The following is a 12,810-nucleotide window of genomic DNA, read 5'->3' on the forward strand; positions in this document are numbered from 1 at the left end:
ATGTTGATCGTTATTTAAATCCAAATTGTGCTCAATTTAATACATTCCCTGTATGAACCCTTCTTTAAATTTTAGGGCTGAAATTGTTCTGAAATCAATACTTTTGTACTTGATTTTAGCAGTGTATTTTTTCTGAGTGTAGCATAATATCCTTTTCGATAACATTCTATTAAAAGTATTAAAGAAAATAATAAATAATAAAAACCGTTGTTGAAAAAAAATGCACCCCTAAATTGTAATCTATTACTGGAAATGTTAAATATAGCCTCAGATTCACCTATAGCCACAAGAATTTTATTTGTTTACCTGTTCCTCATGATACACTGCCACCAGCACTTTATCATATACCTTTTTACGGAAGTATGATTCGAGTGATTTAATCTTAATATGAATCACATACGACCTGAGGCATCTTTGCCCACGAATTCATTGAATGTTTTTTATTAAATGGTGAGTAGACATCAGCTCGTTAAAATTTCAATATACTTTAATGCTAATCTAACTTATTAAGAGTAATAGTTTTATAAGACACATGGAATAAAATAGGGCACTGACTTCGTGGCCATAAACTGAGCCCGAGTTGAACATCATGCTGGCCGATAGAACATCCGATCTTTGCGTAATTTCGTTGTGGAAGTCCTCATCGGTTAGGTCATCCTGAAGCTCCGATTCTGTGGAGTAATTGGGTAGTTCAACTGCAGAAAAAAACATATTAATAAGTAATTACATATGAATAAATAATATATTTGTAATTAAAGTCACTATACCTTCTCCACCTGTGGCAAATCGAACGATTTTGCTATTGTCACTCCAACCAAAACTATTTCTGGCCAGTACGGAAACTTCATACAGACTGGCGGGTTGCAGGCCATGAAGGGTGTATGTGGTGATGTAGATAAGTCCTACGGTTAAAAAAGAAAAGAAAATTAAGACTTTTAAATGTCACAGATATTTAATGTCAATTTTTAATCATATGCAAAAGTACAAGTTCTTATTTATCGAATTTTTATGAAGACCTTACTTATATCATCACTTATAGTTAAATTAAAATCCCGCTTCGAATAGTATTTTGTTAAGTTGAAATGATTTTTTTGAGGAATTTAATCATTATTCTGTAACCTTGTGTTTTCATTACCTTAAAAATATACCATTGATTCGAATAGGTGAAGTGCTAATTTGGATTCCATAAATTAAAATTGAATTGGGTCATTGTCAAATTACCTCACTGAAGTTCACCGACTTTTTTGCATAGATCTTATTGATTCGCTTCATGAAGTAAAATTCAGTTGTTCTACAATTTTATTATAATACTTATCCATTCGAATTTGATCTATATACAGTATGCATATCACATATAAGCGGTAACTTTTCTTAAAACTTAAGATCTAATCTTTTATTTGTAACCTTACCATTGGTGGCCTGAGCCGGGATCGTGAGCTCCGTCCAGTTGGTTCTGATCTGGCGGGTGACATTGTTCGACGGAATCTGTCGGAACTTGAGCTTGAACTCCATGATGGGCAGCAGGCTCTCCGTCTGCCAAACGAGGACGTGCGAGGTGGAGCTCTGGGTGCCCGGATTGATCTTGAAGAGGCAGGGCATCGGACGGCCGGTCAGCTCGATGCTTCCGCTTTTTACGGATATCTGGTTGCTGGCCCGGCACTCGTACTGCCCCATATCCGCATTCCGCACGGTCTTCACCACCAGCATGTGGCGCACGGCGTTTACGTAATGGTCCACCGAGCGGTTCGTCTGCAGCTCCGACTCGTGACTGGTGGAGTGGGCTCCCAGGGCCACTGGCAATCCATGGTGGAACCACTTGACCGTTGCCGCTGGTGCGGCCTCCACAATGCACTCCAGATGGGCACGAGAGCCCAACTTGGTGTACACCACGGACTGGGAAATGGTCACCTCAGGCGGAACTGTGGAGTGAGGAAAGGGTTTATCATTATGGGTGTTATACTTCTTATGGATTTTACTGAAATCTCATTATATCAGCAAAACAATTTTAAACATTTATTCTAAATATTTAATTAAAACTTAATCTTGTTTTACAGAAATATCTTCTGTTTCGAATATATTTAATCACTTAGAGCTGGAATTCTTTTGCTATAAATATATTATACGATTCACTTGTTAATGTGATAAGTAAAAATTGTTTTGGAAAATGAAATTTACTTCCTACTTTATGGATAGTTAACATTTATCAACTTATATTTTTATCAACTCACACAGCACATGTAGATACACATTGGCCACCGCTGTCTCGCCCACTCCATTGCTGGCCACGCATTCTATGAGGCCCGCCTGGTTCCTCGACTTGATATCCAGGACGAGGCTTTGACGATTTCCCGTGCTGCTATGTGGCTGCAGGACATTGCCGTTCAACCGCCAGGTGATCACCGGCTGGGGAACTCCCTGGGCCTCGCACACCACCTCCAAGGTGGCTCCAATCCGCTGCTCCGTGAGATCCGAGGGTTCAATGATCACCTGAGGCGCCACTTGCACCTCTATGGCATGCTGTTGCACCACATGACCCGAATCCGAGTTCATCTCGCAATAGTAATCGCCGGTGTCACTGGACTGAACATTGGCCACCTGGAGACTCCCATTGGGCCAAAGCATTATGCGATCCGGTTTTGGGATCTCTGGATGTCTGGAGTCCACCAGGGCCACATCGTCGCGATGCCACCGGACATAGCGAAAGGGAGCTAATTAAATATAAAGGTAAACAAATTAAAAAATGTATCTTATTTAAAAAACACTAATATACTCTTTTATGTATATCATCTTATTAAATAGTAGATCTTTTTTTGAATTCCTTTGACGAAAGTCGGTTTAAGCAGCATCTTATATAAAAGTTTTATGTGATAAAAACTTTATAAGAATAATAATAAGCCAAGTAATAATTTGTCTTATTTTTTTTTAAATTGTAAAGATTTAATAACGAATGATTTTATTCTAAAAAAAATAAAAAAAATTTTTTTCTTTTAATTTTTTTCTGTGTAGCTAAATAAACCATTCATTGAGTAAGCTTTAACATCCGTTCAAAGCCCAAACCAATTGCATCGGTCAGCAACATTGAAGTTATAATTTAAAAACCGTTATGTTATAAACATAAGATACAATGCTTAGTGAGGTTAGCAATACAAATAACGATTCACAAACTATTTATCCTGAACTAAACCAGTTACTCGAGATATTTTTACTTTATTGGTTTTTTCCGGAGGGTCGGAAAGGACCTAATCAAAACTTATTCCTGAAATAGACTATATCTTAATTATAATTTTCAAAACCTCAAAGCTTTCCCTTTTAGTTTCCCGAGTTTTTTGTTTATCGAAGCTGGAAGACTAGAAACAAATTTCAAAATTTTGTAATATGGCCGTAAGCGGCCCCTTTTTTTGGGGTGAATAACTCCTACGTTGCTTCCATTAATTGCTGATGACGGCATTTCCGTATAGGGTTTCCTATAAATACAGTTTGTGTAACTTTTCTGTAATCTTGTAAACCCTTTCAAAACTTAATTGCTTCTGTCAATAATCCTTTAATTGGACAGTTAACAATATGTCTCGGGAGGGTTCTTCCCCAGCGACTTGAATGCGCAGCTAAGTGTGTTAAACGTTCAATTAATAGAATCCGTTTCTGGACTCTCCACACCATAGCTCTATTATTGTTGGATAATACCTTCATTGGTCCCATTGTAAGTTCATTTCTTCAATCGAATTAAATCTCATTGTTATGGCCAATTGCTGCTGGTGGCTGTTTCAAGGCCCCAAAAGCGGGGCTAATCGTCAGAAACCCCTCAATATGCACTAAGTTTTGTACCTTATTTTACTGAAGATTCTTTCATTAATTAGTCACTTACTATTTAAAGTGCAAGGCAGCTGGACTGTGTCGTTCTCATAGGTTTTCACTGTGGTGGGTATGCTCTTGAACTTTTGGCTGTTTTCCAGATCGTTGTTAAAATCCAACTCGGCTTGCACTTGGCCAAGGATTAAGACCACAAATAAACACCTCAAAATTGAGCACTTATAAGATTGCATTTTAGATTTATTTTTAGTTTTGCCTATATTATTTAAATTGAATTAAACTGTGATTTGGTAATTCTATAATTCACGGTCGCGTGTCGGAATTAGAACGGTCCGCTCTGGTCCGCGACGAAGTCAACTTTGAACTGATCGGTTGAGCTGACTGGGAAGCCAGTGTCCCCTAAGCCGCACACACTGCACCACCACACACACACATGTACAGTGGAGCCCCGAGGGGCGGACGGTGAAAGATGCCCTGGTCCGGGGCGACGATGAAGAAACCGTTGCCGGACAGCACCCAGCACCCAGCACTTGTGTATAAGGCATGCCGATGCCGGTTGATTAGTCGCCGCCAAGGGGATTCGTATTCTCCCACATGCGTACACCGAGAGAAAAACATGTAGAAGATAATCTTGGTTTTTAAATTCAGCATGATATCTACTTTTCGATCTTAATAGTATTGAAATGTCATTTGAAAACTTTTCAATTTTATATAAAGTTATATAATACATATAGGACCTGCATTATAAAATAAAGATAATATTAGTTTTTTGACAATATTTCCAGCCCTAATTTAATATTTAAATTGTTAAAACTATTTTCAGTGTTTCATAACCATACATTCCAACCATATATAGTATTAAATAATTAAAATTATATGTATTTACCTAGAAAAAAACTATTACTATACTTTGAACAGATGTTTAAAAACATGGTATTCCATACTACAAAATACCTTTTAGTTTTGCGTGATGAAGACTACTTTATGCAGTGACAGTAGGTACTTAAAAGTCAATCGACCTGCTAATATATAACTGATAACGATCTGCATTTTTCTCCGTGCAGCACTGTGAGTATCTGTGAGATGCACCCACACCGAAGCCGCTGCAAGAACATTTTGCATGGGCCACGCATCGGTAGTTTTCGGATTCAGAATCGAGATTCCGCCGCTGATCTATTACACTCTCCGCTTCAGAGAACGTGCTGCTGTTGCATATTCCGAGATAAAATGTCATTGTGCCACAATGGCTCCCCCATCCACATCCTCGTCCACATCGTCATCATTGTGATCGGATCAGTCACATTCACCATTTGGGAACAATATGTTCGGGACAGCGAGGCTCCCCAAAAAGACAGACGAAACAAAATTTGGAAATATTCAAGCGGAAGTGCATTATAGAACAATCAATTCAAGTTTATTTCAAATTAGCATCCTATATGTTTCCATTGCAGAGAAAGATGAAGATCTTTCATTTATGTACAGTACGTATTGACCGTTAAAGTCTGTATATAAAATTGCAGATCTTTCATGTTTTTCTCTCTGACGAAACAACGCGAAACGCGATCATGTTCAATTAAAAGACAATTTCATCGAATTAATTGAATTAATTTGGTGAGAACATGAAAGGGAGTCAGCCAGCTGCGCAAACACACTGCAAACCAATTAAAATGAGCCAAATGGCGCGAACTTAACCTAACCCAAGAGAACGATTAAATAAGGATTGGCGACCATGGGTTTACTTTTTAAATTGAAGTAAATATTGAAGAAATATATCCGGTGAAACTAAATTTATTATTATAACAAAGTGTGGAACTCCGGAACAGAGTTTCCATTATAGTAAACCAAATTTTTACTATTGAAAGAATTATCTCCTTAGGGGACCTTGCGTTTATAACCAATCCATTAAATCACAACTTCATTTTATAGTAATTTTCTTTATTATAAATAATTATTATTTATGTGTATAATTAAGTATATGAATGCTGTTGCTACATTTGATGAATTTCGGCTAAAGCTTAAACATCATTGAACGCTTACAACCAACGGATACACTTGAATGTGTGTTCATATCCCATTTAATCAGCCTGTTTTATATTTGTCCCTGGAATCTCCTTAAAATTTGCCATATGCCTGAGTAAACAATTGAGTGATTGCTGTAAACTAGTTTCGTATAAATTATGTTAGTTGTTAATTTATTGAACACCTCGTCGAGAAGTATTGGGCTGGGCTGGATTTGGGGATATCTATTTTCGTAATACAATTTTCAACTTAAATACTATGAAAATTACAATAGAACTTTATCAATCTATATTTATTACTTAATGAGTCCCTTATTTGCATAAGAATTCTAACTGTTCGATATTGCTGCTGCTCTTTGTTGTGCTGCTTGTATAATTTCGCTAAAAATTGAATATTAAGGGGAATACCGAACAAACACAAACAGGGGGAGTATCCTAGATTAGGATATTTAGATTTGTTGCAATGGGTAATCATCCGCTTCGCCCGATCTTATCAAACCTTTTGTATCAACCTTAATACAATTATGAACTGTAACTATAAGCCGAGGGATCTGCCCATCGTTTTCTGTTTTCTTGCTCCTTCAGTTGGGCGAGTCGTTGTGGCATAAGCAATCGTTTGCTGTAGTCATTGGGGCACTACGCTAAACTAGGACGTAAACATGTGAAGTTTTGTCAAAATGTGTAGACCACCGATTTCGTTTTCTAGATTAGGCCCCGCTTCTTCTTGTAATCTTCCAAGTTCAGCGAACGCTTGGAGACTGTTTCAGCTGGTTTGTTGGCCGGTTTGGGCACTGCATTCGTACTAACTGGAGATGAAAAGAAAGTAAAGAGTTATGAAAATTGGTTCGCTGCGAAAAGCGAAAAAACTTACCCGGTAGCGGCACATCCAAGTCGATGTCAAAGTCGTGCAGTGAGTACAGGCTGAAATCCTTGGCGTCCACTGGCTTGGTGCTCGCACTCGAAGTACCCGCTTCGTTTGGCCTCTTTTTGCCCGGTGGCGGCGGTGGAAGTGGTGCCAGCTGCATGTCATCGTCGTCCTTTTTGGTACCCTTGAAACCCATGCGCGGTTGGGTGATCCGGCGTGTGAAGGGGTCTGAAATCTTCAGACCCTTGTTGGCACGAGCCTCCTCTAGAATAGCCTTCTCGGCATCCTCAACGTTCTTCTTCCGGTTCCGATCGTTTATGTAGGAGATCAGATTGAGGGTATGTGATCTCCTCTTGTCCAGCTCGGAGGCCCGGTTCTCCAGCTCGTCGATCTGCTGGCCCAGATCCTGTGCAATGTCGTAGTCGCCCCGCAACATTGCCGCATCGCGCTCCTTCATCAGGCAGGTCTTTTTCATAGCATAATTGGTGGGTCGGTTGCGGAAGCGGTTCTTCTCCTCCACGATCTTGTCCACGTCCTCGTCCTTGAACTCGTAGTTCAGCGCCTTTTTAATGTCGGTTTGCTTAATAGCGATTAGGTCAATAGTGGGCATCTGGACGTGCCCCTGCTGGCAGACTTCGTTCCACTTGTTGAACTCGCTCTCGGTGAAATCCTGGTTCGAAATGAACTCCAGTCGAAACACCCGCTCATGGGTTCCGTGTTTAAGTCTCAGCCCGCGATTGGTACGCGTGGTGCCTAAACTGTAGACCTTCCCCGTCTCCACCACACCCACAATCTCGGCCACCCGATAAACAGGCTTCTGGCCATTGTTTCCGATGCTGATTCGCACAAAGCAATTGAGTACGGTGCTCTCAAAGATGGGCAAGTTCACAAAACGCTCCATTTTGTAGCGCGATAAGCGCAGCTTGTTAAGATCCTCGCGAGTGGTAATGAAAACGGGCCGCTGGGGCACCTTTTCGTCGTCCTCAGATTCGCTGGAGGCCTTGCTGCTGTTGGAGCGCGATCGCTTGCCCGTGGGCTTTTCGTCCTCATCCCAATCGCTGCTGCCCGAGTCATCGGAGTAGATCTCAGAGGCTTTCAGTTTCACGGCTGATTTGCAACCGGAGACGCTCTCCAATTCCTCCTTGTCATCATCACGATCTCGTTCAGCCAGGCGCTTGGCCTCCTCTTCCTCTGCAAAGTGATAAGAAGAATGTTAACAACTTGTAGTTAAATCATATAAAACTAATTTGATTACCCCTTTTTGCCTTGCCCTCTCGCTTGGCTTTTAGCAAGGCCATGGCGTTGCTCCTCTTGTCGTCCGTCTTGTTGGCCTCTACGTTCTTCTTGCGCTCCTTGGATCGCTCCTTGTGATCGAAGTAATCCGAGACGCCAGCGGCGGCTGCTTGATCATCGGGCAGAATACTGGCTACTGCCGCGGATGTGGAAGCTACATCTCGACTGAGGGCCGGCGAGGACAAGGGACTCGCTGACCGCACTTCGCCACTGGGCTTGGGTTCCGCATCCGACAGTGTGGATATGGCGGTGTGTGGCGGTGCGGCCGCCAGTGCTTCCCGGGCCTTCTTCGCCTTCTTCTCACGCTTCTCCTTCTTCTTCTTGGCCCGTTCTCCTTTGTTCTTGGACTTCTCCTGGTTCTTTTCGCCTCGCCTAGCTAGCTTCAGCTTCCGTTCGATTTCCCAGCGCGTTCGCATAAACTCACGCTGCTCAATTCGCTTGTAGATCTCCGTTTCGCGCTCCTTTTCGGACAGGGCATTGAGACGCCTTCGATCCTCCTCGTCGCCCATGAGGTCGTCGTCAAAACCGTCATCGAACTCTGAATCTGAGCTGGAGGACGAAGAGCTAGAGGAATCGGAGCCGGAAGAGGAGGAGTTGGACTTAGACTTGTCGGAATCACTGTCGGAAACCTCGCCCTCCTCCTGTTCGCTGAGATGGGCGGGCTGAGTCGCTTGCTCCGGGGGCTTTTGCTCCTGTTGGGCCTGCGCTGGGCTTTGCCTCGCAGGCTGTTCCTCATCCTGGCTGTCGTCATCCCAATTGGACTCCGAAGAGCTGGAGTCCCTGCTGGCCTTTTGGCGCTTCTTCTTCTTGGAGGCGGGGGCTCCGGCTTTATTGTTGGCCCAGTCGGAATCAGAGTCAGAGCGGGAGCTCGACTTTGCCGCCGTTTGGGGCTTCTTGCGCTTCTTGGCCAGCGACATCAGGTCCTGAGGATGATTCAGTGTAATATATATTTTCAGACACCTATCCGCATTGATTTTCGTTACATCGCAATATGGAGAAAGGGGCGCGGACCAGGGATTCGATCTAATTTTTATCCACTCACCGATTCCAGATTGGTCTCCGATTCGCTGTCGCTATCGCTGGAGTTGGAGTCGATCAGGGATTGCGTCCGCCGTTTGCCCATCGCTGCTCGTTTTCCTGGCCTTCAGTTGAGAATAAAATTTAACCAAATAAAATACGAAAAAATGTAGTGCGTGCCGTTGGAGATGGCAGATGAATGCGATAGCTGGTTATCGGTTCATCGATATTTTGCCTTTGTTCCCTGTGAACTATCGACGTGCCAGGGATGTTAAAAAATGTCGGATGATATCGAAGGCAGCTGCCTTCGAAAACGCGCCAAAATTGTTATGAACGGTATGCTATGGAAAACATTTTGAACGTTTTATGGAGTTTTTGCAAGATATAAAAACCAAATTCAGTTAAAGAAACTTTAAATATACCTTATTTATTTGGAAACCAATACACGTACTTTTAAACTTAAGTGCAAAATACGTTTACAATTTAGTAAAGGGAACTAAAATATTATCACATATGTATAATATTTTCTTAGGAATGTTTTATTTCCTGGGTTCGTTTAAGCTACGACAGCTGTGAATTAAATTTTACCAAAATATATTAGAAAGTAAAGATGTATTTTAAATATTAAACATTAACCAATAATACTAAACGAGAACGATAGGTAACTTTGGCAATCAGATGTTTTAAAGAATTTAGAGGTGACTTCTTATAAAATACAAAATAAAATATTATTAAACGGCTAAATAGTAAACGGCACACTAGTCTGAAAAGTGTGTTTAGGGGTTGTCACGAGGTTAGCATATCACCTTTAGCCGTAATGAATTATAATTTGTCCCTAAATAAACGCCTAGGTTTCTTCTGGAATTGCTATCGAACACTATTCGATTGTAACCTATTGGGTAAGGAATACGTCCGAAAAATTTTCAGTGACGCTTTTCTATGCGCTTTTTAGTTGTGTTCACACACTGCCTATTTTAATTGGTAATTAGTATATTTTTCGTTTATGATGATTCAATAGACCTTTTTTACTTTTTATTAGTAATCACTAAGCATTATAATATGTTGTATGTATAAATCTATACCACTATCTTTAGGCATGGTGAATTATCCATAATTATCTTAATCTATTATATTGAATAGTTGTTCTTAAAAAAAGCCATTCAAAGATGCGGCTCTAGAAAACACAGAGATGGGGCCTGACACCATGGCCTTTCTAGGATATACTTACCTATAAGTCGATTCAAAAGGTCTACAATTCATCCAACAAAATATGTCTTATCTTAAAGTCAAGGTCCTTTCATTCGTCAACAATTTACGGAGATACGCATTGCTACGCCTTATATGTCTATGGAAATTTGGATGCAAAGCTGTTCTGTTTTAAATATTAAAATGCTCTCCTTAAGGTTATTAAACAATTTTATTCTTTATGATACTAGCAGAAGTGTGTGTGCACGCCATATCCTATCAATAATCGTTTCTTTTAAACTGGAGCCCAGGTTCTTTTGCATTTTTTTCAGTTCGGACAGGACAGGACTTCGAACCCCCTCCCGTTTGCCATTTGCACCAAGGGGAATGCCTTGCGGCTGGTGCAGCACGTGCACATTTTGCCGCGCTGTCGAGCGCAACACTGAATCACACTTAAAGCAGAGCAGAGCTGAAAAAATAAAGCGAAGCTGTTCGAGGAAGGTAAACAGAATGGGAACGGGGAGCCGGCAAGTGCAGAATTGAAATGCAAATTTCGGCAGCCCCATCAGCCCCTCTTCAATTTGCATGATACCGATTCGCGGGTAAGGGCGTGCTGACTTTGTGTACCCTGTAATAGGCAAACATTTATCTGCACACTGCTAAGTGGGTTATGCGCTTGTTTGTGGCCCACGCGAAAACACATTTTGAAAACTAAATTAAAACCACACCTGCTGCTGCCCCCCACAGAAAATAACTTACAATCAATATTAATTAAAATGCAGGCGTTTTTCAGGTCCCTCGAGCGCGTTTTCCCTAAGTTCTGGTTGCCAGCGGGGCGAAAATGGCGGGGGAAATGCGGCAGGGGTTGGGTTTTTTCGGGGCGGAGGGTGGAAAACGCACCCACATATAGACTTTCATAATTCGCCTTAAATGCTGCGAGGCAATTTGCAGTAGCAGCAGCAGTTGTAGCAACAATAACAGCGGCATGGGGAAACCCATTGCACATTCAACAAAGTGCACATTCTGCAGCAACAACAACTGCGAGTAGAACAGCGGCAATGCGACAGCTCATGAAAACAACCCACTCGATGCCACCGCCCATCCAAAACTTTTGTACAGTGGGTTCTCTGAGCGGAGACTTCGAAAATAATGATTTGTAAGGTCAAAACTAACAGGGGTTGTGAAGTTTATAAGACATTATTGTAATAACTTTATTATAAGAGCAGTTTCTAGTATTGGATATACTTAATATCTTTAAACTAACAGGGGATGTGAAGTTTATTAGACATTATTATGATATCTTTATTACAAGAGCAGTTTCTAATATTGGGAGTACTTAATATCTTTAAATATTATTAACTCATGGACAAAATTTGTATTTGGATCCGACTAAAATGAAAAATATAAGAAAGGAGGGGAAGTTTATTAGACATAATTATAATAACTTAATTATAAGAGCAGTTTCCAGTATTGGAACTACTTAATATCTTTAAACTAACAGGGGTTGTGAAGTTTTTTAGACATTATTGTAACAACTTTATTATAAGACTGACTGCTTAATATATTTAAATATTAATTAACACATTGACAACATTTTGATTTGGATCGGACTAAAATTAAAAATATAAGAAAAGTCTCAAAACTAGAGGGGGTTGAAAAGTTTATAAGACGTTATTATTATAACTTTATGATAAGAGCAGTTTCTAATATTGGGACTACCTTATATTTTTACATATTTATTAACACTTTGATCAAATTTTAAATTTAGATCTGACAAATATTAAAAATTAAAAAAAATTTCAAAATATAAGCTACTAACTATTTTAAGGGGGTAATAACACAACATTTTTTCTAATTATTTATAAATAATCCATTCATTAAGTTTTAAAATTGAAGTAAGGACCTTTTTCTTTTTCACAGATTAAACTAAAAGTACGTTTTAAAGTAACTTTAAGAGCTAGTTCAAGTTTAACCAACAAGAAAATAACCCTAAATATAGTTAATATGTACCTTTAGCTACCGCTATTTAATTTCTTAGAGCCCCTAAAGACTTTTAAGACAAATCTAGGGTTTTTCTAAATCCCGTAAAAATGTATTTCCCCATTAATTGTTGATCTGCGGATTGTTTTGGACAAGCCCATTTCCGAGCGACCCCTGTAGCTGCATTTCGCATTAACCACCCAACCCCCGACGATCCACCCCCGAAGTGCCCGCTCCCGAGCGTTGAAGCTCAGCTTTGGCGCATGCGCAGCAGAGCGAGTGAGAGAGTGGGTGGCAGAGCTAAGGGAGAGCGCACGAAAATGAGAGCGGCGTACGCCCAAGGGGGTTGGCCATGGCCGCCGACTCACTTTCCGCTTTGTTTTTGCCATTTTTGGGTTGAAAGCTCTCGGCCGGCGGCGCTGTTGCGTTGGCGTTGCGTTTTTGTTGCGCCGGCTGTTTTGCCAAAAGTGGTAAGAGAGAGAGAGAGAGGGAGAGGGAGTGGAAATGCCTACAAAGAGAGACAGTGAGCGGTGAGCGAGAGCGGCCATTAAAGCTCGGCTCACCTTGCTGTAAGAACTAGCAGAGTTCGCTTGTGAATTTTCATCTCGCTGTGTGCGTGTGCGTTGTGTTTTTTTCTTTTTTTCG

At 40.8% G+C, this 12,810-nt stretch overlaps 2 protein-coding genes across 2 annotated transcripts; both read right to left on the minus strand.

Annotated features, from left to right (window-relative positions):
- Window positions 1-424: 424 nt before the first annotated feature.
- On the minus strand, window positions 425-4,182 carry LOC119550099 (limbic system-associated membrane protein). Its single transcript, XM_037858579.1, has 5 exons — window positions 3,863-4,182; window positions 2,229-2,708; window positions 1,410-1,919; window positions 768-902; window positions 425-695 (listed from the first exon to the last, which is right to left on the minus strand). The coding sequence occupies exons 1-5, from the start codon at window positions 4,038-4,040 to the stop codon at window positions 499-501; spliced, it is 1,500 nt and encodes a 499-aa protein (XP_037714507.1). The 5' UTR covers window positions 4,041-4,182; the 3' UTR covers window positions 425-498.
- Window positions 4,183-5,978: 1,796 nt separating this feature from the next.
- Window positions 5,979-9,204, minus strand: LOC119550834 (RNA polymerase-associated protein Rtf1). The gene is made up of 4 exons (XM_037859785.1): window positions 9,026-9,204; window positions 7,946-8,906; window positions 6,697-7,881; window positions 5,979-6,631 (listed from the first exon to the last, which is right to left on the minus strand). Exons 1-4 carry the CDS (start codon window positions 9,104-9,106, stop codon window positions 6,528-6,530), a joined length of 2,331 nt encoding a protein of 776 aa, XP_037715713.1. The 5' UTR covers window positions 9,107-9,204; the 3' UTR covers window positions 5,979-6,527.
- Window positions 9,205-12,810: the final 3,606 nt, after the last annotated feature.

This window comes from Drosophila subpulchrella, chromosome 2R (genome assembly GCF_014743375.2).
Source record: "Drosophila subpulchrella strain 33 F10 #4 breed RU33 chromosome 2R, RU_Dsub_v1.1 Primary Assembly, whole genome shotgun sequence".
Taxonomy (NCBI): Eukaryota; Metazoa; Arthropoda; class Insecta; order Diptera; family Drosophilidae; genus Drosophila; species Drosophila subpulchrella.

What these genes read in the sequence shown, in the direction of transcription:
- LOC119550099 (XM_037858579.1), bottom strand. Translation starts at nt 4,040, where the DNA reads ATGCAATCTTATAAGTGCTCAATTTTGAGGTGTTTATTTGTGGTCTTA. An exon ending in CCCGGCTCAGGCCACCAATG is followed by an intron (nt 903 to 1,409) that starts GTAAGGTTACAA and finishes TTTTAACCGTAG; the next exon opens with GACTTATCTACATCACCACA. An exon ending in ATTTGCCACAGGTGGAGAAG is followed by an intron (nt 696 to 767) that starts GTATAGTGACTT and finishes TTTTTTCTGCAG; the next exon opens with TTGAACTACCCAATTACTCC.
- LOC119550834 (XM_037859785.1), bottom strand. Translation starts at nt 9,106, where the DNA reads ATGGGCAAACGGCGGACGCAATCCCTGATCGACTCCAACTCCAGCGAT. An exon ending in CGGAGACCAATCTGGAATCG is followed by an intron (nt 8,907 to 9,025) that starts GTGAGTGGATAA and finishes AATCATCCTCAG; the next exon opens with GACCTGATGTCGCTGGCCAA. An exon ending in CTTGGATGTGCCGCTACCGG is followed by an intron (nt 6,632 to 6,696) that starts GTAAGTTTTTTC and finishes TTTCATCTCCAG; the next exon opens with TTAGTACGAATGCAGTGCCC.